Source organism: Oncorhynchus keta, chromosome 5 (genome assembly GCF_023373465.1).
Source record: "Oncorhynchus keta strain PuntledgeMale-10-30-2019 chromosome 5, Oket_V2, whole genome shotgun sequence".
Taxonomy (NCBI): Eukaryota; Metazoa; Chordata; class Actinopteri; order Salmoniformes; family Salmonidae; genus Oncorhynchus; species Oncorhynchus keta.
The window spans coordinates 30,286,600-30,314,371 of record NC_068425.1 but is presented as its reverse complement, the minus strand read 5'-3'; the positions used below and the strand labels follow the sequence as shown (position 1 = coordinate 30,314,371).

The following is a 27,772-nucleotide window of genomic DNA, read 5'->3' as shown; positions in this document are numbered from 1 at the left end:
ACTAGGTGAACTCTCCCGATGGTTTAGACTAGGTGAACTCTCCCGATGGTTTAGACTAGGTGAACTCTCCCGATGGTTTAGACTAGGTGAACTCTCCCGATGGTTTAGACTAGGTGAACTCTCCCGATGGTTTAGACGAGGTGAACTCTCCCGATGGTTTAGACTAGGTGAACTCTCCCGATGGTTTAGACTAGGTGAACTCTCCCGATGGTTTAGACTAGGTGAACTCTCCCGATGGTTTAGACTAGGTGAACTCTCCCGATGGTTTAGACTAGGTGAACTCTCCCGATGGTTTAGACGAGGTGAACTCTCCCGATGGTTTAGACTCGGTGAACTCTCCCGATGGTTTAGACTCGGTGAACTCTCCCGATGGTTTAGACTAGGTGAACTCTCCCGATGGTTTAGACTAGGTGAACTCTCCCGATGGTTTAGACTAGGTGAACTCTCCCGATGGTTTAGACTAGGTGAACTCTCCCGATGGTTTAGACTAGGTGAACTCTCCCGATGGTTTAGACTAGGTGAACTCTCCCGATGGTTTAGACTAGGTGAACTCTCCCGATGGTTTAGACTAGGTGAACTCTACCGATGGTTTAGACTCGGTGAACTCTCCCGATGGTTTAGACTCGGTGAACTCTCCCGATGGTTTAGACTAGGTGAACTCTCCCGATGGTTTAGACTAGGTGAACTCTCCCGATGGTTTAGACTAGGTGAACTCTCCCGATGGTTTAGACTAGGTGAACTCTCCCGATGGTTTAGACTAGGTGAACTCTCCCGATGGTTTAGACTCGGTGAACTCTCCCGATGGTTTAGACTAGGTGAACTCTCCCGATGGTTTAGACTCGGTGAACTCTCCCGATGGTTTAGACGAGGTGAACTCTCCCGATGGTTTTGACTAGGTGAACTCTCCCGATGGTTTAGACTAGGTGAACTCTCCCGATGGTTTAGACTAGGTGAACTCTCCCGATGGTTTTGACTCGGTGAACTCTCCCGATGGTTTTGACTCGGTGAACTCTCCCGATGGTTTTGACTAGGTGAACTCTCCCGATGGTTTAAACTAGGTGAACTTACGACAGAGCCTGGGCACGAACCCAGAGTCTCTGATGGCACAGCTGGCGCTGCAGTACATCACCCTTAACCACTGCGCCACCCGGGAGGCCCTTTGGCTGGGCCACTTAAGGACATTCAGAGACTTCGCCCAAGTCTGAGCTCTCTGGAGCAGGTTTCATTCAAGAATCTCTCTGTACTTTGGTCCGTTCATCTTTGCCTCATTCCTGACTAGTCTCCCAGTCCCTGCCGCTGAAAAACATCCCCACAGCATGATGCTGCCACTATACTTCACTGTAGGCATGGTGCCATGTTTCCTCCAGACGTGACGCTAGGTATTCAGGCCAACGGGTTCAATCTTCATTTCATCAGACCAGAGAATCTTGTTTCTCATGGTCTGAGAGTCTATAGGTGCCTTTTGGCAAACTCCAAGCGGGCTGTCATGTGCTTTTTACTGAGGAGTGGCTTCCGTCTGTCCACTCTACCATAAAGGCCTGATTGGTTGAGCGCTGCAGAGATGGTTGTCATTCTGGAAGGTTCTCCCATCTCCATAGAGGAACACTAGAGCTAGAGTGACCACCAGGTTCTTGGTCACGTCCCTAACCAAGGTCCTTCTTCCCCCTGATAGGTCAGTTTGGCCAGGCGGCCAGCTCTAGGAAGAGTCTTGGTGGTTCCAAACTTCTTCCATTTAAGAATGATGGAGACCACTGATTTGAATGATTTTTATTTATTTATATATATAATTATCAGTATGGTTTGATTAAATTCAAAGCTCCCTACCATCATATCTAAACCAATATGACATTGATGTTGATGAAACTGGATTTTTAACAGGGTCATTAACATTAGGAAAAAAATGACTATTTATTTCCCTGACCTAGCTCACTATCTAGGCATCGAATAAGAACGAGCCTACAGTATCCATAAACTGACCATCAGACTTGCCACCTTTCAGACTGAATAAGGTTGTATGAGCAACAGTTTTGATTACATTTATAATTTAAGAACCAATGATGTGCTACCTTGTTGTAGCATTTCTGACAATGCTAACATATTTTTTAGCCAAAGCTCAGAGTTTATACACCAGGCTAGTAAGATGGTGCTGACAGACAGGCAGCTCTGCTTCTACGTATGTGTTCACTTGTGAAGGTACCTGTGTGTGTGTTTACCTGGCTGGGCGGGATGGCTCCCCCTTGCAGCAGGGCTAGCAGACAGCAGAGAGCTGAGGTACGGATAGCTGCAGCAGTACGACCTGCCTTCCACACCAGGTTAGGTAGCAGCAACTCCAACAGAAACACATCCAGGTGCTCACAGAACCTCCTAGAGAGAGAGAGAGTTCAACCATCTAAAAGGAAGTGATTCCCAAAACTTCCATAACAAAGCCATCACCCACAGAGAAATTAACATGGAGAAGAGCTCCCTAAGCAAGCTGGTCCTGGGGCTCTTATCACAAACACAAACACACTCCACAGAGCCCCAGGACAGCAACACAATTAGACACAACCAAATCATGAGAAAACAAAAAGAAAATTACTTGACACATTGGAAAGAATTTACAAAAAAACAGAGTATACTAGAATGCTATTTGCCCCTAAATCAGAGAGTACACAGTGGCATAATACCTGACCACTGTGACTGACCCAAACTTAAGGAAAGCTTTGACTATGTACAAACTCAGTGAGCATAGCCTTGCTATTGAGAAAGCCCGTCTTCTCTTGAGAGCCATGTCAGCCTATGTGCACACTGCCCACAAAGTGAAGTGGAAACTGAGCTGCACTTCCTAACCTTCTGCCAAATGTATGACCATATTAGAGACACATATTTCCCTCAGATTACACATATCCACAAATAATTCGAAAAACAAACCCAATTTTGATAAACTCCCATATCTATTGGTTGAAATACCAGCGTGTGCCATCACAGCAGCAAGATTTGTGACCTGTTGCCACAAGAAAAGGGAAAATGAATCAACATAAATATGGGTTGTATTTACAATGGTGTTTGTTCTTCCCTGCTGAAGAAGCACCATTGTAAATACAACCCATATTTATGTTAATTTATTTTCCCCTTTGTACTTGAACTACTTGTACATCATTAAAACACCGTATATAGACATAATGACATTTGAAATGTGAGTGAGAGTGAGAGTGAGAGTGAGAGTGAGAGTGAGAGAGAGAGAGAGAGAGAAAAAATTAAAGAAGTTGGTCAGTTGTTCCAATGGACTGATTCCTACATTAGTACACGTCTTGGATAGAAGTAGATGTTCTGAAGCCGTCTCTCCTCCCGAGTCCCCACACAACAAAGTACTTCTCCAATGATTCACTAAGAAATACCCAAGAAAATCTGCTCTCTAGTACCGGGCTATTCAACTCTGACCCTACGAGGTCCAGAGCCTGCTGGTTCTCTGTTCTACCTGATCTTTAATTACACTCACCTGGTGTCCCAGGTCTAAATCTGTCCCTGGTTAGAGGGGAACAATGAAAACACACAGAGGAACTGGCATCCAGGTCTAAATCTGTCCCTGGTTAGAGGGGAACAATGAAAACACAGTGGAACTGGCATCCAGGTCTAAATCTGTCCCTGGTTAGAGGGGAACAATGAAAACACAGTGGAACTGGCATCCAGGTCTAAATCTGTCCCTGGTTAGAGGGGAACAATGAAAACACACAGTGGAACTGGCATCCAGGTCTAAATCTGTCCCTGGTTAGAGGGGAACAATGAAAACACACAGAGGAACTGGCATCCAGGTCTAAATCTGTCCCTGGTTAGAGGGGAACAATGAAAACACAGTGGAACTGGCATCCAGGTCTAAATCTGTCCCTGGTTAGAGGGGAACAATGAAAACACACAGTGGAACTGGCATCCAGGTCTAAATCTGTCCCTGGTTAGAGGGGAACAATGAAAACACAGTGGAACTGGCATCCAGGTCTAAATCTGTCCCTGGTTAGAGGGGAACAATGAAAACACACAGTGGAACTGGCATCCAGGTCTAAATCTGTCCCTGGTTAGAGGGAAACAATGAAAACACAGTGGAACTGGCATCCAGGTCTAAATCTGTCCCTGGTTAGAGGGGAACAATGAAAACACAGTGGAACTGGCATCCAGGTCTAAATCTGTCCCTGGTTAGAGGGGAACAATGAAAACACAGTGGAACTGGCATCCGGGTCTAAATCTGTTCCTGGTTAGAGGGGAACAATGAAAACACAGTGGAACTGGCATCCAGGTCTAAATCTGTCCCTGGTTAGAGAGGAACAATGAAAACACAGTGGAACTGGCATCCAGGTCTAAATCTGTCCCTGGTTAGAGGGGAACAATGAAAACACACAGTGGAACTGGCATCCAGGTCTAAATCTGTCCCTGGTTAGAGGGGAACAATGAAAACACAGTGGAACTGGCATCCAGGTCTAAATCTGTCCCTGGTTAGAGAGGAACAATGAAAACACACAGTGGAACTGGCATCCAGGTCTAAATCTGTCCCTGGTTAGAGGGGAACAATGAAAACACACAGTGGAACTGGCATCCAGGTCTAAATCTGTCCCTGGTTAGAGGGGAACAATGAAAACACACAGTGGAACTGGCATCCAGGTCTAAATCTGTCCCTGGTTAGAGGGGAACAATGAAAACACACAGTGGAACTGGCATCCAGGTCTAAATCTGTCCCTGGTTAGAGGGGAACAATGAAAACACAGTGGAACTGGCATCCAGGTCTAAATCTGTCCCTGGTTAGAGGGGAACAATGAAAACACACAGTGGAACTGGCATCCAGGCCCAGAGATGAGTTTGAAGGCTCTAGTAGAGTGACACTAGTTACCACATTCCCAAGAAATTCTCTAATGATTCTCTAAGGAGAAATACATTATTTTCTTCGGAAAATAAAGAAATGGTCTAGTCCCCAGTCTATTATTGAATAATTCAATATGAAATTCCTAAAAACTTTGCATAAAAGTCTAAGAATACCTAATATAATCTAACGATATGGTGATGAATGATGCAGTCAGTGTACAAATAGGCAACATCATCAGAGTCAGGATGAGCAGACTGGGAAGTAGCCTCCTTGTCCAATGATGTGACGCGATGTGAAAACACTTGATGAGAATTACACAGTATTATAGAGCTACCAGGCAGCTACTGGAGATTACTGAGCGCTACACAGTGACAAACCACTGACACACAGCTGTATCTACGGCCATGTTTCCCACAGCCAGCCGGTCTGTGGATACTAAGACTAGAGGTGCAGAAAGAGAGAGAACAGGGGATGAAGAGAAGCTCAGTGACAAACCACTGACACACAGCTGTATCTACGGCCATGTTTCCCACAGCCAGCCGGTCTGTGGATACTACGACTAGAGGTGCAGAAAGAGAGAGAACAGGGGATGAAGAGAAGCTCAGTGACAAACCACTGACACACAGCTGTATCTACGGCCATGTTTCCCACAGCCAGCCGGTCTGTGGATACTACGACTAGAGGTGCAGAAAGAGAGGGAACAGGGGATGAAGAGAAGCTCAGTGACAAACCACTGACACACAGCTGTATCTACGGCCATGTTTCCCACAGCCAGCCGGTCTGTGGATACTAAGACTAGAGGTGCAGAAAGAGAGGGAACAGGGGATGAAGAGAAGCTCAGTGACAAACCACTGACACACAGCTGTATCTACGGCCATGTTTCCCACAGCCAGCTGGTCTGTGGATACTAAGACTAGAGGTGCAGAAAGAGAGAGAACAGGGGATGAAGAGAAGGGGACCATCTGGATGTCCTTTGTGTCTCCTCTTCTCTCACTCACTCTCTACTCTACTGCCAATGCAATCATACTGACAGTCACTCCCTCTGCCTGCGACCACACACACACACACACACACACACACACACACACACACACACACACACACACACACACACACACACACACACACACACACACACACACACACACACACACACACACACACACAGTTAATTTATGAGTCCGGCACCCCATTTCTCCCCAACACTGACATGTGGTATTTGTAAGTGCAAAATCTGGCAGCAGTCTCTATAATCCCTATATACACCCCCATTATACTTCTGTTCTGAGTGACCCTGTATGTTGGAGCGGGCTGTACCATCTATTCTCCAGTAGGGGGAGCCTATCTCCCACTAATGCAGCCAGTCAGCGGCCTTCATGTGTTCTATTCTCCCTGCTCTCTATCTGTCCTATATGGAAGTGGATGGAAAGGATGCCATGAAGAGTAATGGATCTTTCCACATCGCATTGACCAATCCCATCAATAGTGTGCATGGCGCTCGCAGGCATAATGCACACAATAAGATATGGTTGTCAGTTTGTTACCCAACACACATTTACACAGTCTGACTCAAGACAAGTGCGACTCCCAGCAAGTAACGCACATGTAAAGGACGTCACGCTGCTTATCGAGGGGCGCGTCCTCCTGATTCGGCTCATACCGAGGCACAGGACCTCTTACCAATCACGGCACGTGAATAGCTAGCTATTTGGCAGTGCAAGTGGGGACACTTCTGGCTGAGGAGGCAGTTTCACACATTCCCATGTGCCCCCCTCCCTCAGACAGCAATTACAGATTTTGATTGTACCTGTCATTTTCACAGTGTGGGGTGTATTCTTTCTCCCATAACACATTCCTTTCTACTTGTATTTCATCTTAACCTTTAAATTGCAGCCTACCTCTCTACTTCTGTTCTACCTTAACCTTCAATAGCAGGCCACAGATCCACATGAAACAAAGCCATTATGTGTCAGTGGAACTAAGGCATATGTTTGAGGATACTCTCCCTCTTCCCTTTTCCTTTCTCTTTGTTCTGCTGCCGACATGTTATTATGTCATTTTGTTACAGGAACAAAGAGTGTATTATAGAGAGATACTGTGCATCATTATCATTGTCGCCTTGATGAGATGGAAGTTTGTGTCTGTGTGGGTTTGCTGCACTACAAACATTCTACATGGGAGAGACTGTGTGCGGGAAGGTATTACTTAAAAAAAGGCAGGTTATAACCACGTATAACAAATGGATTTGCCTTAGTATATGCATTAAAAGTCCCAATGTAAAGATACAGCTCACTTTTCTACTTTTCTAGTTATTACATCAAACCCATCAGAATTCCAAAGAACGCCGAAGTCATTTTTGGAAAAGGTTTTTCCGGGCGTGATGTAATATGGAGGACCCGACAAGCCAGCCCATTCACTATAATGTAACCTCCACAGAAATAACTTCAAATGTATAACTTCAAATTACACCAACTACTGGTTTCAATCAAATTTTAAGCCAGTTTACAAGCAAATACTTTAGGAATTTGTTACAAATCAACCTGCAAGGTTGCTAGCCAACTAGCCTGCTAAAGTTAGCCCTACTAGCCTGCTAAAGTTAGCCCTACTAGCCTGCTAAAGTTAGCCCTACTAGCCTGCTAACGTTACGTTATCATTGAATGAGTCAGCCAGTTACTATCAACACCTAGCTTACAGCTACATTAAAGTCAATGACAGTCAATGACCAGTTATCAAATAATATGCAGTTATCTTAGCCAGCAAGCAAGCTAGCCAGCCAGCTAACGTTAGCTATTTAGCCAATTAGCTATTAGCCTACCCAACCACCACGGTTATGGTCGGTAAGCTCGAGCCTAACTATTGGAGGCCAGCAAGAACACAACCAAAACATAAACTCAAATTAAAAGCAAAGAGAGAGAACACCTCCAGATTGATGGCCGGGGCCCATCCGATGGTAAAACTTTTAAAAGCGTGCAGGCTGAGTTACCAAAGCAAGGGGGAGTCGGGCGCATCGCTGGGCCGAGGGAGAGTCAAAGCAATCCAAAATACATAGATTCCAGATGTCTGTTAGCTAGCACAGTAGCACTAAGCCAACGTAGAAATAGTTACAAAACTCCTGTAGGCTACTTCCCGGGGAACATGCCGAAAAGTTGACAAAACAAAATGGAGAACAGACGAGGTACTACACAATTAGAGCAAGCAGGTATGATTTTCCCTCGTTTTTCCCTCACTGGCAAGAAGCCTGCCATGTTAATGGGTTCCCACTAGATAACACTGCCACAAAGTCAGTGAAGAGCACGACTGCATGTGCCCCATGTCAGTGAAGAGCACGACTGCATGGGACACGTGCCCCATGTCAGTGAAGAGCATTGCTGCATGGGACACGTGCCCCATGTCAGTGAAGAGCATTGCTGCATGGGACACGTGCCCCATGTCAGTGAAGAGCATTGCTGCATGGGACACGTGCCCCATGTCAGTGAAGAGCATTGAGAAGAGTTGGGGAAGGACAGAGGCTCTGCTTGTTACCTTTATGGGCTGGATGTAGCCTATCACTCACCTCTGGAGCTTGGAGTTCACAATGCTAATGTCTTAATGTCTGACTTCTAGCCTGGGTGTCAGTTTGCTTCTACCAACTCCTTTGGCCAGTTTGACTAAAAGGGTTCCACACCATAATAACTACCCAGATTGACCTCGACATTACATTTACATTTAAGTCATTTAGCAGACGCTCTTATCCAGAGCGACTTACAAATTGACATGACCCTAGACATTATGTACACATCCACGGAGACACGCGCTGCACCCCGGGCAGTCACGGTCGACCCTTGGGGACCACGCTGACGAGTTACCCCACTGAGTGACGGGGACAACTGTTGCTCCGACCACAGGAGCCACAGCAGAGACCACGAGGCCCCGGCTTAACTTAATGCATTCCCCAAGATTAGAGAGGCGCTGGAGGGGAAGAGAGACGGACTATGTGGAAATGGCTTGGAGAGGCGGAGATAACAGAGATATTCAGGGACCCCATGAGGAGTCTTTCATGTTATTGTCTGCTAATATCCTGGTCTGGATTTGACTGAATGTAATGTGGAATGCGTGGGTGACAGGAAGCCTCCCCACAGGTGATTTAGTTGCATGTGTCTGTTTACAATGTGGCTCATGATGTGTAAATCAAATCCTCTTCGGGGCAATTCAAGTTGAATTCTGTCATTCATTCTTCCAATCAGTTCGTCTCAACGCTCCATCCCTCTTAACAGTGTTGAAAGTTCACTCTGGGGTGGTGATGAGGCCTGGCGTTACTGACTCACTGAGGACGGATAGATCAAACCAAAATCCACCCCTCCCCCCATCAGAGGCATATTGCTAGGTATGTTTCATGTTGGTAGGTCCCAGATGTAACAAGATGCCTGTGGTGGTAGATTCCATCCAGATTAGTGAGACGGGGGAGGACAAAGTAAAGCTCATTTCAACGCATTTGACCGATGGCTTCTATGAATTCTAAATTCAGCCTTGTAATGAGAAATATAAACAGTCAAAAGTAGGGGTAGGGGGGCATGTCCCCTCCAATACTAGTGGAAATTACACCATGGTTTTTCCTATTATGACCAATCTCCTATAGTAGTAGGGGTAGGGGGGGCATGTCCCCTCCATTACTAGTGGAAATCACACCATGGTTTTTCCTATTATGACCAATCTCCTATAGTAGTAGGGGTAGGGGGGCATGTCCCCTCCAATACTAGTGGAAATCACACCATGGTTTTTCCTATTATGACCAATCTCCTATAGTAGTAGGGGTAGGGGGGGCATGTCCCCTCCATTACTAGTGGAAATTACACCATGGTTTTTCCTATTATGACCAATCTCCTATATAGCCCAAGCCTCATAGAGAATAAACAGACCCACTGCAGTCTGCAGAGCCTGAGATGGGACAGCTACCATAGACTTGCTGTACATAATACATCATTGACAACTACGTCTGTTGACGAGGGTCCCGTGTCGCTGGGCTGCTAATTCTACAGTTAATGAGGGGAAGTTGGAAAAACATGAGCTGTGCTAAATCTGCTAATAACGCCTGGGGAGAAACACATCACGTTCAGAGCAGTTTGGAGAAATGAAAACAAACGTGACAGGTTTAGGTCAGCCTGCGCTAACGAGCCTGTGGAAAGTCAACCTGGGCTATACCGGTCCAGCCTGGCTTTAACTGTGTGTATCTAAGACCATTACTGAACTTTCACCTCTCCTTTACCCATATTGTGGCATGTCGGGAAACCAGAGGTACTTCCTGTTTTCACTCTGCGACTTAGCAGTAGGAGCTAGGTGTTTATCATGCATTTTTTATGTCTGTGTGGTGGACACAGGTTTGTGTGTGTATGTGCATGCATGTGTGTGTGTACAGTATGTGAATTTACGTGCATGCACGTGTCCTTGCGTCAGTTTGTGTTTGGCAGCCTGTGTGTGTGTGTGTGTGTGTGTGTGTGTGTGTGTGTGTGTGTGTGTGTGTGTGTGTGTGTGTGTGTGTGTGTGTGTGTGTGTGTGTGCATGTGGGGAGTCTGTGTGTGTGCATGTGGGGAGTGTGTGTGTGTGTGTGTGTGTGTGTGTGTGTGTGTGTGTGTGTGTGTGTGTGTGTGTGTGTGTGTGTGTGTGTGTGTGTGTGTGTGTGTGTGTGTGTGTGTGTGTGTGTGTGTGTGTGTGGGAGTCTGTGTGTCTGTATGTGTGTGGGAGTCTGTGTGTCTGTATGTGTGTGGGAGTCTGTATGTGTGTGTGTGTGTGGGAGTCTGTACAGTGCCTTGCGAAAGTATTCGGCCCCCTTGAACTTTGCGACCTTTTACCACATTTCAGGCTTCAAACATAAAGATATAAAACTGTATTTTTTTGTGAAGAATCAACAACAAGTGGGACACAATCATGAAGTGGAACGACATTTATTGGATATTTCAAACTTTTTAAACAAATCAAAAACTCTCTCCAGAAGTTCAGTGAGGATCTCTGAATGATCCAATGTTGATCTAAATGACTAATGATGATAAATACAATCCACCTGTGTGTAATCAAGTCTCCGTATAAATGCACCTGCACTGTGATAGTCTCAGAGGTCTGTTAAAAGCGCAGAGAGCATCATGAAGAACAAGGAACACACCAGGCAGGTCTGAGATACTGTTGTGAAGAAGTTTAAAGCCGGATTTGGATACAAAAAGATTTTCCAAGCTTTAAACATCCCAAGGAGCACTGTGCAAGCGATAATATTGAAATGGAAGGAGTATCAGACCACTGCAAATCTACCAAGACCTGGCCGTCCCTCTAAACTTTCAGCTCATACAAGGAGAAGACTGATCAGAGATGCAGCCAAGAGGTCCATGATTACTCTGGATGAAATGCAGAGATCTACAGCTGAGGCGGGAGACTCTGTCCATAGGACAACAATCAGTCGTATATTGCACAAATCTGGCCTTTATGGAAGAGTGGCAAGAAGAAAGCCATTTCTTAAAGATATCCATAAAAAGTGTTGTTTAAAGTTTGCCACAAGCCACCTGGGAGACACACCAAACATGTGGAAGAAGGTGCTCTGGTCAGATGAAACCAAAATTGAACTTTTTGGCAACAATGCAAAACGTTATGTTTGGCGTAAAAGCAACACAGCTCATCACCCTGAACACACCATCCCCACTGTCAAACATGGTGGTGGCAGCATCATGGCTTGGGCCTGCTTTTCTTCAGCAGGGACAGGGAAGATGGTTAAAATTGATGGGAAGATGGATGGAGCCAAATACAGGACCATTCTGGAAGAAAACCTGATGGAGTCTGCAAAAGACCTGAGACTGGGAAGGAGATTTGTCTTCCAACAAGACAATGATCCAAAACATAAAGCAACATCTACAATGGAATGGTTCAAAAATAAACATATCCAGGTGTTAGAATGGCCAAGTCAAAGTCCAGACCTGAATCCAATCGAGAATCTGTGGAAAGAACTGAAAACTGCTGTTCACAAATGCTCTCCATCCAACCTCACTGAGCTCGAGCTGTTTTGCAAGGAGGAATGGGAAAAAATGTCAGTCTCTCGATGTGCAAAACTGATAGAGACATACCCCAAGCGACTTACAGCTGTAATCGCAGCAAAAGGTGGCGCTACAAATTATTAACTTAAGGGGGCTGAATAATTTTGCACGCCCAATTTTTCAGTTTTTGATTTGTTAAAGTTTGAAATATCCAATAAATGTCGTTCCACTTCATGATTGTGTCCCACTTGTTGTTGATTCTTCACAAAAAAATACAGTTTTATGTCTTTATGTTTGAAGCCTGAAATGTGGCAAAAGGTCGCAAAGTTCAAGGGGGCCGAATACTTTCGCAAGGCACTGTATGTGCGTGTGTGGGAGTCTGTGTGTGCATGTGTGGGAGTCTGTGTGTATCAGCCGGTCCCAAATCACTCCCTATCCCTCCTTTTGGACCTCCCCATGTTAGCATGCCTGGAGAGGTATTTAAGCAGTGTTGTGGTAAAGCTTCCCAATATTGCTTCAACCTTACAGATATGTAAACTTTGAAGGGTTAGGGCCAAGGGGATTCAAATGGGACCGGCTGGTTGTGTGTGTGTGTGTGTGTGTGTGTATTCAGAACTCACTCCTGGGAGTCCAGTGTGTGTGTAGCGTCCAGCAGCAGTTTGGACAGCATGGTGAAGATGTGTAGTCTCATCTCAGGGTCTCTCTCTGGGTCCAGACAGTTCTGCAGAAGGGGCATTAGCAAGGGCAGGAACTCTCCAATGACTGGGCCTGAACACACACACACAACACACACAGAAGAACAGAAGTCCTATTATTAGTACTACTGACCACTACTCAGTCAGACAGGGAAAGTTCCAAGGACTGACCAGACTGTGACACACAGCAACAAGGAAATGAGACATGAGTTAAAGGAGCTTTTGTGTGTGAATTGCTTGAGTGTGTGTGTGTGTGTTGCGGTAAGTCGTGTTACCAGGCTGGGTCAGTCACTGGATGGGAAATTCACAGTGAAAGTATTCCCAGCTCACACACACTAACCGTCTGTCTGTCTGACTATGTGTGTGTGTGTGTGTATGACACGCTGTAGAGACAAGACAGAGGATATCCTGTGATGATGAGGGCAGCGGCTGGCCAGTAGAACGGACTTCCCCCAAGAAGCAGATAAAGAGAGGGAGAGAGAGAGAGAGAACAAGGCAATGGAGGGTAAGGAGAGAGAGACAGAGACAGACAGAGACAGAGATATATAGAAAGAGAGAGATATATAGAGAGAGGACACAAAATGGAAAGATGTCACGCAGCAGGAATGTGCGAATCAAAACGGTGCCACAAACAGGGTGAAGGTGTCAGACCAGAGCAGACATCTCAAGGCCCCTTCACACTAACTCACTGCTGAAATGAGAGGGTCAGCTAGGCTGGATTCCTCTAAAATGATCCCGAGTACACAGCCAGTTGACCACAGTGTCCTGCCCTGCTCACCTGGCAGTGTGTGGTGTGGTGTAGGCACACAGACACAGAGGGGATTTATTTTTACAGGGCCAGAGGGTGCCAGACCAGAGACAGTGAAGGAACACACACACACACACTCACACACACGTGCATGCAGAGACACACAGAAAAACGCAGGGACATTTACGGACAAACACATACACCAACGCAGGGATCCACACACACACGTACGGAAAAGAGGAGCAATGCCAATGTGAAGAGGAAATGGGAGGACAAAGTTTATGTCTGACAAACAGCAGTCAGAAGGTGAGACCAGACTATGACTAAGAGAATGGGATATTCTCAGATCTCAAACATCCACTAATAGATGCTATAATCTATAGCATGTCTTTCCATTGGCTCCCAGGCCCATATTCCCAGAATGCTTTGGCATAGTGGCCAGAAAGGTGAAAAGTTAACCCCGGAATGTCGAGGGGCTTTGTAGGGAGTATTTTAAAAATAACCACACAAAGACTGGGGGGGGTCGGCCTGACCGTAAGCTTAGAATGGACTGGTCAGTTATGACTGGAGGCTTAGGGGACTAGAGGACATACTACAGCTGTTCATTGCTGTTCTCATACAATCAGAGCAGAAACCTCAAATACCTGTTCAGTACATCCTGTTACTATCATCTGATAAATATCTGTGGAAATCTATTGGTCCTGATTAAGCATGAATAACAGTACAACTGTAAAACTAAATAACTAAAATAACTTCTCTATTATTAGAATTATACAGACAAACCTAAAAGGGTTCCGTTTCGGGGTCCATGTAGAAACAATTCCACAGAGGGTTCTACATGGGGACAGCCAAAGAACCCTTTTTTCTAAGAGTGTATAGGTCTGGAGTGCAAGTGTGTGGTGTGAGAGAGAGAGAGAGACAGAGAGACAGACAGAGAGAGACAGAGAGAGAGACAGAGACACAGAGAGAGAGAGAGAGAGAGAGAGAGAGACAGACAGAGAGAGTGAGAGACAGACAGAGAGAGAGAGAGAGAGAGAGACACAGAGAGAGAGAGAGAGAGCGATCCGGGATGAAAGAACGTGTGTCGGAGGTGCTAATGTCGGAGGATTATGGGGGATAGGGGTAAAGTAATGCGTAAAGTGAGGTTCAGAGCCCTGTAACCCTCCCTAACCTGGACTGAGACAGAGTCACTAAGCTAACTTGGCTCTAATGACAAGCTTTCTGTGTGTAGCTGGATAATGGCAGGTTATATGTTGCTGACTTGCCAGATGCCTCAAACTGAATTATTCTGCTGCTATCATTCACTACATACTTCAGTCAGACTGCCACCATTCAAGTGGTTTGTAGTGACATCAAAGTGCGGGGTGTTGTACAAAACCAAGTCATCAGCGATTGGATCATCTCTAACCATCAGAGTATCAAAGCCAATGACACATTTTTAAAAGTGCCGCTTTACACATTTTTGTTCTGGCTCTGGCCCAAACCATCGGTTTCTGGGTCCAATCAGACCGTCTAGAATGGATTTCCATTCTACAAATCGTAGAGGAGGTCCACAGATACAGACTCATTGCGAAGAAGAAACTAACATCCATGGGGGTGATGTTTTGCCGGTGCAAGGAGTTTGGATAGCCAGGCAAGTCTCTTTCTGTCTGTGTGAGTGTTTCTAAAGGGGACTTGAGTCAAAGGTCTTTGACTTGTCTCAGAGTCATACAGGTCTTAAGGGTAGATGACAGCGTAGAAATAAAGTGAATAGAACGGATATAGCAACATTTGTTTCCATTCCTGTTAGTGAGTATTTCTCCTTTGCCAAGATAATCCAGCCTCCTGACAGGTGTAGGAGCTTTGCACAGCCATTGAAGAGGAGTGGGACAACATTCCATAGGCCACAATCAACAGCCTGATCAACTCTATGCGAAGGAGAAGTGTTGAGCTGCATGAGGCAAATGGTGGTCACACCAGATACTGACTGGTTTTCTGATTCATGCCCCTACCTTTTGTTTTGTTGGTATATGTGACTAACAGATGTATATCTATATTCCCAGTCATGTGAAATCCATAGATTAGGGCCTAATGAATGTATTTCCTGATATGAACTGTAACTCAGTAAAACCTTTGAAATGATCGCATGCTGTGTTTATATTTTTGTTCAGTGTAAATCTATGATGGTGGCTGTTTGGCTGGTATGGAATGAAGGGTTGTCTTCAATGACAATATCCACTCTATAACTGGTATTTCTAGGAGTGGTGGGGAAACAACATGGAGGTAATAGCTTGACTATAGTCTCACCTGACTGGCCAGCGATGACATGCATTGTCGGAACTAGAAGCACAAGCATTTCGCTACACTCACATTAACATCTGCTAACCATGTGTATGTGACAAATAAAATTGGATTTGATTTGATGTAGCAAATATTGTATACTATATTGACAAGATAGTCAAGTGACCCGCACTAACAGTAGAAATACATGTCCTCAAATATGGAAGTCAGGGTGGAGGCGGCGAGATCAGGTGGAACCATTCTAGCCAATGAGAGGGCAGATATGCATGTGAACAACAGGCCATAGAGATGGATGACTCATCTTTGTATCTGTGCCATTATAGAGTCTGTGACCGCAAGGGCAGCACCATTGAAGCCATTTCCATTTTAAAGTAGTCCATTTTCTTATTCTTCATTGGCTGATTGCTCCAAAATCATAGGAATCCCCACCCAATTGTCTACTTTAAAATGGTGGAAGCCCTCAATGGCAATATCCAAACTAAACCGGGTTATATCCATGATGAGTCCTCTCGCTATGACAACAGGAACAACTCCAATATAAAGTTGTTTTTTTCAAAGTTGGGTAAATGCAACATGTGTCCACTTATATCAGTAAATTCAGAACAACCTAACGGTTCCGAAACTTCAGTTGATCGAATAAGCATCACTTAGCAAATGAGCAATTCCCACACTCTCCCATTGACCAAAAATTCCTCCATTCTTAGGCTTATTTTCGTGGACAGATTTTGGGCGGAGTAAAACCCCTTGCTTCGCTTCTTCCTCTCTGCCTTTGGTCTCACATGATTCTGACAATAATGTGGTTTTAGTCTCACCTGATTGGCCAGATATGACTGTTTGGACAGTAATGGGTTGGTTACAGATTGATCTTCTGATTGGACAGAATTGACCTGTATTCTCACCTGATTGGCCAGCAATGTGGCTATAGTCTCATATGACTGGCCAGAGATGACCTATAGCAGAGCTCTCCACTCTGCCAACCCGGATGTTCTAGCTGTGTCTGAATCCTGGCTTAGGAAGACCACCAAAAATTCAGAAATTTTAATTCCAAACTACAACATTTTCAGACAAGATAGAACTGCCAAAGGGAGCGGTGTTGCAATCTACTGCAAAGATAGAACTCTGCAGGCCGTCCTACTATCCAGGTCTGTACCCAAACTATTTGAACTTCTACTTTTAAAAATCCACCTCTCGAAAAACAAGTCTCTCACCGTTGTCGCCTGCTATAGACCACCCTCTGCCCCCAGCTGTGCTCTGGACACCATATGTGAACTGATTGCCCTCCATCTATCTTCAGAGCTCGTGCTGCTAGGCGACCTAAACTGGAACATGCTTAACACCCCAGCCACCCTACAATCTAAACTTGATGCCCTCAATCTCACACAAATTATCAATGAACCTACCAGGTACCCCCCCAAAGCCTTAAACACGGGCACCCTCATAGATATCATCCTAACCAACTTCCCCTCTAAATACACCTCTGCTGTCTTCAACCAAGATCTCAGCGATCACTGCCTCATTGCCTGCATCCGTAATGGGTCAGCGGTCAAACGACCTCCACTCATCACTGTAAAACGCTCCCTGAAACACTTCAGCGAGCAGGCCTTTCTAATCGACCTGGCCGGGGTATCCTGGAAGGATATTGATCTCATCCCGTCAGTAGAGGATGCCTGGATATTTTTTTTAAATGCCTTCCTAACCATCTTAAATAAACATGCCCCATTCAAGAAATTTAGAACCAGGAACAGATATAGCCCTTGGTTCTCCCCTGACCTGACTGCCCTTAACCAACACAAAAACATCCTATGGCGTTCTGCATTAGCATCGAACAGCCCCCGTGATATGCAGCTGTTCAGGGAAGCTAGAAACCGTTATACACAGGCAGTTAGAAAAGCCAAGTCTAGCTTTTTCAAGCAGAAATTTGCTTCCTGCAACACTCAAAAAAGTTCTGGGACACTGTAAAGTCCATGGAGAATAAGAACACCTCCTCCCAGCTGCCCACTGCACTGATAGGAAACACCGTCACCACTGATAAATCCACCATAATTGAGAATTTCAATAAGCATTTTTCTACGGCTGGCCATGCTTTCCACCTGGCTACTCCTACCCCGGTCAACAGCACTGCACCCCCAACAGCAACTCGCCCAAGCCTTCCCCATTTCTCCTTCTCCCAAATCCATTCAGCTCATGTTCTGAAAGAGCTGAAAAATCTGGAACCCTACAAATCAGCCGGGCTAGACAATCTGGACCCTTTCTTTCTAAAATTATCCGCCGAAATTGTTGCCACCCCTATTACTAGCCTGTTCAACCTCTCTTTCGTGTCATCTGAGATTCCCAAAGATTGGAAAGCAGCTGCGGTCATCCCCCTCTTCAAAGGGGGGGACACTCTTGACCCAAACTGCTACAGACCTATATCTATCCTACCATGCCTTTCTAAGGTCTTCGAAAGCCAAGTCAACAAACAGATTACCGACCATTTTGAATCTCACCATACCTTCTCTGCTATGCAATCTGGTTTCAGAGCTGGTCATGGGTGCACCTCAGCCACGCTCAAGGTCCTAAACGATATCTTAACCGCCATCGATAAGAAACATTACTGTGCAGCCGTATTCATTGATCTGGCCAACGCTTTCGACTCTGTCAATCACCACATCCTCATCGGCAGACTCGACAGCCTTGGTTTCTCAAGTGATTGCCTCGCCTGGTTCACCAACTACTTCTCTGATAGAGTTCAGTGTGTCAAATCGGAGGGTCTGCTGTCCGGACTTCTGGCAGTCTCTATGGGGGTGCCACAGGGTTCAATTCTTGGACAGACTCTCTTCTCTGTATACATCAATGAGGTCGCTCTTGCTGCTGGTGAGTCTCTGATCCACCTCTACACAGACAACACCATTCTGTATACTTCCGGCCCTTCTTTGGACACTGTGTTAACAACCCTCCAGGCAAGCTTCAATGCCATACAACTCTCCTTCCGTGGCCTCCAATTGCTCTTAAATACAAGTAAAACTAAATGCATGCTCTTCAACCGATCGCTATCTGCACCTACAAGCCTGTCCAACATCACTACTCTGGACGGCATCCGACTTAGAATACGTGGACAACTACAAATACTTAGGTGTCTGGTCAGACTGTAAACTCTCCTTCCAGACCCATATCAAACATCTCCAATCCAAAGTTAAATCTAGAATTGGCTTCCTATTTCGCAACAAAGCATCCTTCACTCATGCTGCCAAACAAACCCTTGTAAAACTGACCATCCTACCAATCCTCGACTTTGGCGATGTCATTTACAAAATAGCCTCCAATACCCTACTCAACAAATTGGATGCAGTCTATCACAGTGCAATCCGTTTTGTCACCAAAGCCCCATATACTACCCACCATTGCAACCTGTACGCTCTCGTTGGCTGGCCCTCGCTTCATACTCGTCGCCAAACCCACTGGCTCCATGTCATCTACAAGACCCTGCTAGGTAAAGTCTCCCCTTGTCTCATCTCTCTAGTCACCATAGCATCTCCCACCTGTAGCACACGCTCCAGCAGGTATATCTCTCTAGTCACCATAGCATCTCCCACCTGTAGCACACGCTCCAGCAGGTATATCTCTCTAGTCACCATAGCATCTCCCACCTGTAGCACACGCTCCAGCAGGTATATCTCTCTAGTCACCATAGCATCTCCCACCTGTAGCACACGCTCCAGCAGGTATATCTCTCTAGTCACCCCCAAAACCAATTCTTTCTTTGGACGCCTCTCCTTCCAGTTCTCTGCTGCCAATGACTGGAACGAACTACAAAAATCTCTGAAACTGGAAACACTTATCTCCCTCACTAGCTTTAAGCACCAACTGTCAGAGCATCTTACAGATTACTGCACCTGTACATAGCCCACCTATAATTTAGCCCAAACAACTACCTCTTTCCCAACTGTATTTAATTTATTTTATTTATTTTGCTCCTTTGCACCCCATTATTTTTATTTCTACTTTGCACATTCTTCCATTGCAAAACTACCATTCCAGTGTTTTACTTGCTATATTGTATTTACTTTGCCACCATGGCCTTTTTTGCCTTTACCTCCCTTCTCACCTCATTTGCTCACATTGTATATAGACTTGTTTATACTGTATTATTGACTGTATGTTTGTTTTACTCCATGTGTAACTCTGTGTCGTTGTATCTGTCGAACTGCTTTGCTTTATCTTGGCCAGGTCGCAATTGTAAATGAGAACTTGTTCTCAACTTGCCTACCTGGTTAAATAAAGGTGAAATAAAATAAATAAATAAAACCCTGTTCCTGTAGGTTCTCTCAAACCCTAATCTAACACACCTAATTTGAATGAATATCTATCTGATCAGTTGAATTAGGTTAGTTACAAGTGGAGTTGGATTTAAAACCTACAGGAGGGTAGGCTCTCCAGGAACACGCTTGGAGAAACCTGACCTATAGTCTCACCTGATTGGGTGGCGATGACCTGGAGCTGCAGTCTCTGGGAGGAGTAGCTGGTCCAGGTCTTCTGAGAGGCTGAGAGCCACTGGAGCAGCTGATCCATGTGCTGCCTGTAGAGGTCAGCTACTGTAGCCAGACCCTGGACCTTACACAGAGACACTACGCTCTGCTCTGCCTGAGAGGAGAGAGAGAGGGAGAGATGGAGAGAGAGATGGAGACAGAGACAGAGAGCGAGACAGAGAGCGAGATGGAGAGGAGAGAGACAGAGACAGAGAGGGAGAGATGGAGACAGAGAGCGAGATGGAGAGGAGAGAGACAGAGAGGAGATAGAGAGGAGAGAGACAGAGAGCGAGATGGAGAGGAGTGAGACAGAGAGCGAGATGGAGAGGAGAGAGACAGAGAGGAGATGGAGAGGAGAGAGACAGAGAGGAGAGAGACAGAGAGCGAGATGGAGAGGAGAGAGACAGAGAGGAGATGGAGAGGAGAGAGACAGAGAGGAGAGAGACAGAGAGCGAGATGGAGAGGAGAGAGACAGAGAGGAGAGAGACAGAGAGTGAGATGGAGAGGAGAGAGACAGAGAGTGAGATGGAGAGGAGAGAGACATAGAGGAGAGGAGAGAGACAGAGAGGAGATGGAGAGGAGACAGACAGAGAGCGAGATGGAGAGGAGAGAGACAGAGAGGAGATGGAGAGGAGAGAGACAGAGAGGAGATGGAGAGGAGAGAGACAGAGAGGAGAGAGACAGAGAGCGAGATGGAGAGGAGAGAGACAGAGAGGAGAGAGACAGAGAGCGAGATGGAGAGGAGAGAGACAGAGAGGAGATGGAGAGGAGAGAGACAGAGAGGAGATGGAGAGGAGAGAGACAGAGAGCGAGATGGAGAGGAGAGAGACAGAGAGACAGAGACAGAGACAGAGACAGAGAGAGAGAGAGAAACAGGAAGGGAACGTGAGAGAAAGTGATCAACACATTCCATTAAAATGTTAATGGCTGTGTTGCAAGTTTAGATTACATCTGGAAACAGAAGCATGAACAGTAACTTTACCATGAAAATAATAACTCTCCAGAAACGCTGTAAACAATGTGCTTCACATGCTCTTAGTCTAATACATCAAACCACTCGGATGCAAACATTAACACATGTACCCATACAGAAAACAAACAGGAAGCATACATCCCATAGTCACAATAAATATCAACGGAGAGGAAATGAGCAGAGTGAGAGAAAGGAGCGTGAGCATAGTGTTGTCTCTTCAGGACAGAGGAAGTGACCTCGAGGGGCGCGTTATGGTCCCCTTGAGGGGAGGCGGGGATGGACACTGTCTGATTGACTGTCCTCTTGAGTCAATAGTGTTAACCCCCTGCGAAGGGAGCCAACAACCCCCCCACAAACCTGACTGGAAGATCATTTTCTGGGAAAACTGGCGTTGCCATTCCCCCTGGGAGGTGGAACAACGTCCAGGAATGTCCCAGGCCATGCTCTCCCTCCCTCCTCCTCTACATGTCCCAGGCCATGCTCTCCCTCCCTCCTTCTCTACATGTCCCAGGCCATGCTCTCCCTCCCTCCTTCTCTACATGTCCCAGGCCATGCTCTCCCTCCCTCCTCCTCTACATGTCCCAGGCCATGCTCTCCCTCCCTCCTCCTCTACATGTCCCAGGCCATGCTCTCCCTCCCTCCTTCTCTACATGTCCCAGGCCATGCTCTCCCTCCCTCCTCCCTCCTTATCTACATGGCCCTGTCCCTATTCTCCCTCCCTCCTTCCCCCTTCTCTACATGACCCTGTCCCTATTCTCCCTCCCTCCTTCCCCCCTTCTCTACATGTCCCTGCCCCTATTCTCCCTCCCTCCTTCCTATATAATAATAATAATATATGCCATTTAGCTGACGCTTTTATCCAAAGCGACTTACAGTCACGTGTGCATACATTCTACGTATGGGTGGTCCCGGGAATCGAACCCACTACCCTGGCGTTACAAGCGCCATGCTCTACCAACTGAGCCACTACATGACCCTGCCCCTATTCTCCCTCCCTCCTTCCTCCTTCTCTACATGACCCTGCCCCTATTCTCCCTCCCTCCTTCTCTACATGTCCCTGTCCCTATTCTTCCTCCCAGTTCCAAACAGGACACCGTTTCTGCAGACAGACACACAGACAGTCAAACATAGAAGGCCACTGAGTGGTCAGTCATTCATCCGTTGGCCAGAGTGCAACTCCACTTCCCGCTCCTCTCCTCGTAGACCTGCTATTAGCACACAGTCCAAACAGACAGACTAAACTAAGACGTAACACAGGGCTTTTACAGTCTGTTCTGTTTCCTCTGCCTCTTCTCTTTGTTGTTAACTTTTATTCTGGGTCAAGTTACCCGGACGATGAGTGTCCTTCGCGGCAGGATGGCGCTCGCATGGCATGTAATGGCAGTAGGCGTGAGGAAAGATGGCGCTGGGGCTGATTCTCTCGCTCTCTCAAAACCGCCTCCTTTCACCCTCGGCAACGGTTTAAACTAGTTCCACTCCAAAGGTGCAATTTCTGACTAAATGGGTAATTACAGTAGACTGTCGAGTTCCACTGTGCCCACTTTGAACCAGGGCTAACACTTACATTCTTCAAATAGCTTCTCTGGCCCGCTATACAAAACATACTCACAGCTGTAATAAACAAGGAGGAGGGGGATGGAAAGAGAGTGTTAACATGTTAAAAACATTCTAGATCACCACATGTCAGAGCAGAGAAGGAGAAGAGTAGTTACACAGGAGAGGTGGATGGTTATAAACGTTGAGCCCACAGGGGAGGGGAGGCCTGCCTGGAAGACAGAGAGGATAATGGGATTGCTCGTTAGAGCCACTGGGTGAGGCTGTGTGTGTGTGTGTATGTGTGTGTGTCTCTTACCTGGGCAGTGAGCTGGGGTTTGATGTATGGATGTGTAGACATACGTGTGTGTGTCCATGTACTGTATGTGTGTGTGTCTCTTACCTGGGCAGTGAGCTGGGGTTTGATGTATGGATGTGTAGACATACGTGTGTGTGTCCATGTACTGTATGTGTGTGTGTCTCTTACCTGGGCAGTGAGCTGGGGTTTGATGTATGGATGTGTAGACATACGTGTGTGTGTCCATGTACTGTATGTGTGTGTATGTGAGCACATCTTACCTTGTCAGTGAGCTGTGGCTCAGTGGAGAGGCTCTGGATAATAACCAGCACCTGTAACAGCTGTAGACTGACCGAGCAACAGTCCTTCTCACACACAGACAACAGAACATCCACACAGGACAGCAACTGTTCCAGATACACCGCCTGGGAGAGGGACGGAGAGACAATTCTAATTCAGCCCTTTATTGGGTAAATATCATATATCACACAAACACATTTAAATATCAGCCCTCACACATTTACACCTGGAAAAGGAGAGACCGGGAGAGAGAGGGATACGGAGATAGGGGAATGTGTAGATTGAGGTGGAGTGTGAGAAGGGGTGATAGAGATAGGTACAGAGAGAGGGGTGAGAGAGATAGGAACAGAGAGAGGGAGTAAGAGAGAGATAGGTACAGAGAGATAGGAACAGAGAGAGGGAATAAGAGAGAGATAGGTACAGAGAGAGGGAGTAAGAGAGAGATAGGTACAGAGAGAGAGATAGGTACAGAGAGAGAGATAGGTACAGAGAGAGGGAGTAAGAGAGAGATAGGTACAGAGAGAGGGAGTAAGAGAGATGGGTACAGAGAGAGGGAGTAAGAGAGAGAGAGATAGGTACAGAGAGAGAGAGAGATAGGTACAGAGAGCGAGAGAGATAGGTACAGAGAGCGAGAGAGAGAGAGAGAGATAGGTACAGAGAGAGAGAGAGATGGTACAGAGAGAGAGAGATAGGTACAGAGAGGGAGTAAGAGAGAGAGATAAGTACAGAGAGAGGGAGTAAGAGAGAGAGATAAGTACAGAGAGAGAGATAGGTACAGAGAGATAGATAGGTACAGAGAGATAGATAGGTACAGAGAGATAGATAGGTACAGAGAGATAGATAGGTACAGAGAGCGAGAGATAGGTACATAGAGAGAGAGATAGGTACAGAGAGAGAGATAGGTACAGAGAGAGGGAGTAAGAGAGAGAGATAAGTACAGAGAGAGGGAGTAAGAGAGAGATAGATAGGTACAGAGAGATAGATAGGTACAGAGAGATAGATAGGTACAGAGAGAGAGAGATAGGTACAGAGAGAGAGATAGGTACAGAGAGATAGATAGGTACAGAGAGAGAGAGATAGGTACAGAGAGAGAGAGATAGGTACAGAGAGAGATAGATAGGTACAGAGAGAGATAGATAGGTACAGAGAGATAGATAGGTACAGAGAGATAGATAGGTACAGAGAGATAGATAGGTACAGAGAGAGAGAGATAGGTACAGAGAGATAGAGATAGGTACAGAGAGATAGAGATAGGTTAACCTCCTGCCCAATGTATGACCATATTAGAGAGACATATTTCCCCCAGATCACACAGATCCACAAAGAATTCGAAAACATATCCAATTTTGAAAAACTCCCATATCTACTGGGTGAAATTCCACAGTGTGCCATCACAGCAGCAAGATTTGTGACCTGTTGCCACGAGAAAAGGGCAACCAGTGAAGAACAAACACCATTGTGTGTCCTTCTGTAGCTCAGTTGGTAGAGCATGGCGCTTGTAACGCCAGGGTAGTGGGTTCGATCCCGGGACCACCCATACGTAGAATGTATGCACACATGACTGTAAGTCGCTTTGGATAAAAGCGTCTGCTAAATGGCATATATTATTATATATTAAATACAACCCATATTTATGCTTATTTATTTTATCTTGTGTCCTTTAATTATTTGTACATTGTGTATATATATATATATATATATATATATATATATATATATATATATATATATATATATATATGACATTTGTAATGTCTTTACTGTTTTGAAACTGTTGTATGTGTAATGTTTACTGTTAATTTTTGTTGTTTTTCACTTTATATATTCACTTTGTATGTTGTCTACCTCACTTGCTTTGGCAATGTTAACACATGTTTCCCATGCCAATAAAGCCCTTGAATTGAATTGAATTGAATTGATAGGTACAGAGAGATAGATAGGTACAGAGAGATAGATAGGTACAGAGAGAGAGAGAGAGATAGGTACAGAGAGAGAGAGAGATAGGTACAGAGAGAGGGATAGGTACAGAGAGATAGATAGGTACAGAGAGATAGATAGGTACAGAGAGAGAGATAGGTACAGAGAGAGAGATAGGTACAGAGAGAGAGATAGGTACAGAGAGATAGATAGGTACAGAGAGAGAGAGATAGGTACAGAGAGAGAGAGATAGGTACAGAGAGAGAGAGATAGGTACAGAGAGATAGATAGGTACAGAGAGAGAGAGATAGGTACAGAGAGAGGGAGTAAGAGAGAGACTGCAGTGCTAGTCTGATGGTGCATGAGAAGCCCCTGACCTCTGTTCCTCACTGTCATACTGTTAAATGAGGGAAAAGTCAATGGTGTGACCGCTCCCTTCACCACCAGCCTAGAAGCTAGATTTATTTTCTCTGAACTCTATCCGCCCTCTCCCCTCTATCCCTCCTTCTGTCTCCCTCGCTCACACTTCTCTCCATCTGCTCCCTCTCACCTCTCTCACGACACGCCATCCTCCCTTCCTCCCTCAGTTCTGACACTCTCTCGCTCGCTCTGTGTTTCTCTCTCTGTCTCCTCATCTCTCTCTCTCTCTCTCTGTCTCCCTCTCTCTCTGTCTCTCTCTCTCTCTCTCTCTCTCTCGTCTCTCTCTCTCTGCGTCTCTCTCTCTCTCTCTGTCTCCCTCTCTCTCTGTCTCTCTCTCTCTCCCTCTCTCTCTCTCTCTCTCTCTCTCTCTCTGTCTCTCTCTCTCTGCGTCTCTCTCTCTCTGCGTCTCTCTCTCTGCGTCTCTCTCTCTGTGTCTCTCTCTCTCTGCGTCTCTCTCTCTCTCTGCGTCTCTCTCTCTCTCTGCGTCTCTCTCTCTCTCTGCGTCTCTCTCTCTCTGCGTCTCTCTCTCTCTGCGTCTCTCTCTCTCTGTGTCTCTCTCTCTGTAGGGTGAGCTCATGTTTAGACAAAAGGCCTTCCACTCGGACCAATTTCCATGCCATCACCGGGAGCACAGCCTTGTTTCCTGTTTTGCTGTGGCCTGTCATTAGAGAGGAGGGAGGGAGGGATGGGGAGGCAGCCTCCAGGTGTTTGCTTAGGGAGAGGGGGTGTATTAGGGAACGGAGAGAGATGGCCAAGAGTCTGTACGCACGCACATACACCTCATCCCTCCCATTCTCCATAATGACAAAACGTCTGTTCAGTGCTCAAAGCAGGCACTAGGAGGAGCACAACACTGTCTTCCCCGAGCGGCCAGAGAGAAGCCAGAGAGCAGAAAGACAGCGGCCAGAGAGCAGCCAGAGAGCGGAAAGAGCGACCAAAGAGCAGAAAGAGAGCGGCCAAAGAGAAGCCAGAGAGCTGTCAGAGAGTGGAAAAAGAGCGGCCAGAGAGCGGAGAGAGCAGCCAGAGAGCGACCAGAGAGCAGAAAGAGAGCAGCCAGAGAGAAGCCAGAGAGCAGCCAGATAGCGGAAAGAGAGCGTCCAGAGAGCAGAAAGAGAGCGGCCAGAGAGCAGACAGAGAGAAGCCAGAGAGCAGCCAGAGAGCGGAAAGAGAGCGTCCAGAGAGCAGCCAGAGAGCGACCAGAGAGCAGAAAGAGAGCGGCCAGAGAGCAGAAAGAGAGCAGCCAGAGAGTGGCCAGAGAGCAGAAAGAGAGCAGCCAGAGAGCAGAAAGACAGAGGCCAGAGAGCAGCCAGAGAGCAGAAAGAGAGCGGCCAGAGAGTGGAGAGAGCGGCCAGAGAGCGACCAGAGAGCAGAAAGAGAGCGGCCAGAGAGCAGCCAGAGAGCAGAAAGAGAGCGGCCAGAGCGGAGAGAGCGGCCAGAGAGTGGAAAGAGAGCGGCCAGAGAGTGGAAAGAGCGTGTCCAGAGAGCGGAGAGAGCGGCCAGAGAGCGGCCAGAGAGCGAACAGAGAGAAGCCAGAGAGCGACCAGAGAGAAGCCAGAGAGCGGCCAGAGAGAAGCAAGAGAGCAGCCGAAGAGTGGCCAGAGAGAAGCTAGAGAGAATCCAGAGAGCAGAAAGAGAGCAGCCAGAGAGCAGAAAGAGAGCAGCCAGAGAGAAGCCAGGGAGAAGCCAGAGAGCAGAAAGACAGCGGCCAGAGAGCAGCCAGAGAGAAGCCAGAGAGTGGAAAGAGCGGCCAAAGAGCAGAAAGAGAGTGGCCAAAGAGAAGCCAGAGAGCTGCCAGAGAGAAGCCAGAGAGCAGCCAGAGAGCGGAGAGAGCGGCCAGAGAGCGGAGAGAGCGGCCATAGAGCGACCAGAGAGCAGAAAGAGAGCGGCCAGAGAGCAGAAAGAGAGCGGCCAGAGAGAAGCCAGAGAGCGGCCAGAGAGCAGCCAGAGAGCGGTCAGAGAGCAGAAAGAGAGCGGCCAGAGCGGAGAGAGCGGCCAGAGAGTGGAAAGAGAGCGGCCAGAGAGTGGAAAGAGCGTGGCCAGAGAGCGGAGAGAGCGGCCAGAGAGCGGAGAGAGCGGCCAGAGAGCGACCAGAGAGCAGAAAGAGAGCGGCCAGAGAGCAGCCAGAGAGCGGCCAGAGAGCAGAAAGAGAGCGGCCAGAGCGGAGAGAGCGGCCAGAGAGTGGAAAGAGAGCGGCCAGAGAGTGGAAAGAGCGTGGCCAGAGAGCGGAGAGAGCGGCCAGAGCGGAGAGAGCGGCCAGAGAGCAGAAAGAGAGCGGCCAGAGAGAAG

General features: G+C 46.7%; 1 protein-coding gene and 3 long non-coding RNA genes across 8 annotated transcripts in view; 3 read left to right on the top strand and 1 right to left on the bottom strand.

Annotated features, from left to right (window-relative positions):
* The window catches only part of LOC118371726 (dynein axonemal assembly factor 5), a 78,281-nt gene that overhangs the window by 17,508 nt on the left and 33,001 nt on the right, over positions 1–27,772 (bottom strand). Inside the window, exons 7-10 of the mRNA XM_052519510.1 lie at positions 23,131–23,274; positions 19,992–20,160; positions 12,438–12,585; positions 2,214–2,364 (exon numbers count right to left, since the gene is read on the bottom strand). Coding sequence (XP_052375470.1) covers positions 2,214–2,364; positions 12,438–12,585; positions 19,992–20,160; positions 23,131–23,274 — 612 coding nt within the window. The remainder of the gene's footprint in view (positions 1–2,213; positions 2,365–12,437; positions 12,586–19,991; positions 20,161–23,130; positions 23,275–27,772) is intronic.
* LOC127930122 (uncharacterized) lies at positions 2,379–4,751 on the top strand. 3 transcript variants are annotated; one of them, XR_008136860.1, is made up of 4 exons: positions 2,379–3,850; positions 3,912–4,031; positions 4,327–4,446; positions 4,508–4,751. It is a non-coding gene; the product is annotated as an uncharacterized LOC127930122 (long non-coding RNA). The 3 variants fall into 3 exon arrangements; XR_008136859.1 differs by having other exon boundaries at positions 2,379–4,031; positions 4,569–4,751; XR_008136858.1 differs by having other exon boundaries at positions 2,379–4,031.
* Positions 4,781–5,975, top strand: LOC127930124 (uncharacterized). Its single transcript, XR_008136862.1, has 3 exons — positions 4,781–5,275; positions 5,512–5,629; positions 5,748–5,975. It is a non-coding gene; the product is annotated as an uncharacterized LOC127930124 (long non-coding RNA).
* LOC127930126 (uncharacterized) lies at positions 23,927–25,808 on the top strand. Of its 3 annotated transcripts, none has more exons than XR_008136866.1 (4): positions 23,927–23,993; positions 24,308–24,343; positions 24,384–24,403; positions 25,300–25,808. It is a non-coding gene; the product is annotated as an uncharacterized LOC127930126 (long non-coding RNA). The 3 variants fall into 3 exon arrangements; XR_008136865.1 differs by having other exon boundaries at positions 23,945–23,993; positions 24,290–24,343; XR_008136864.1 differs by lacking the exon at positions 23,927–23,993 and adding an exon at positions 24,105–24,153 and having other exon boundaries at positions 24,290–24,343.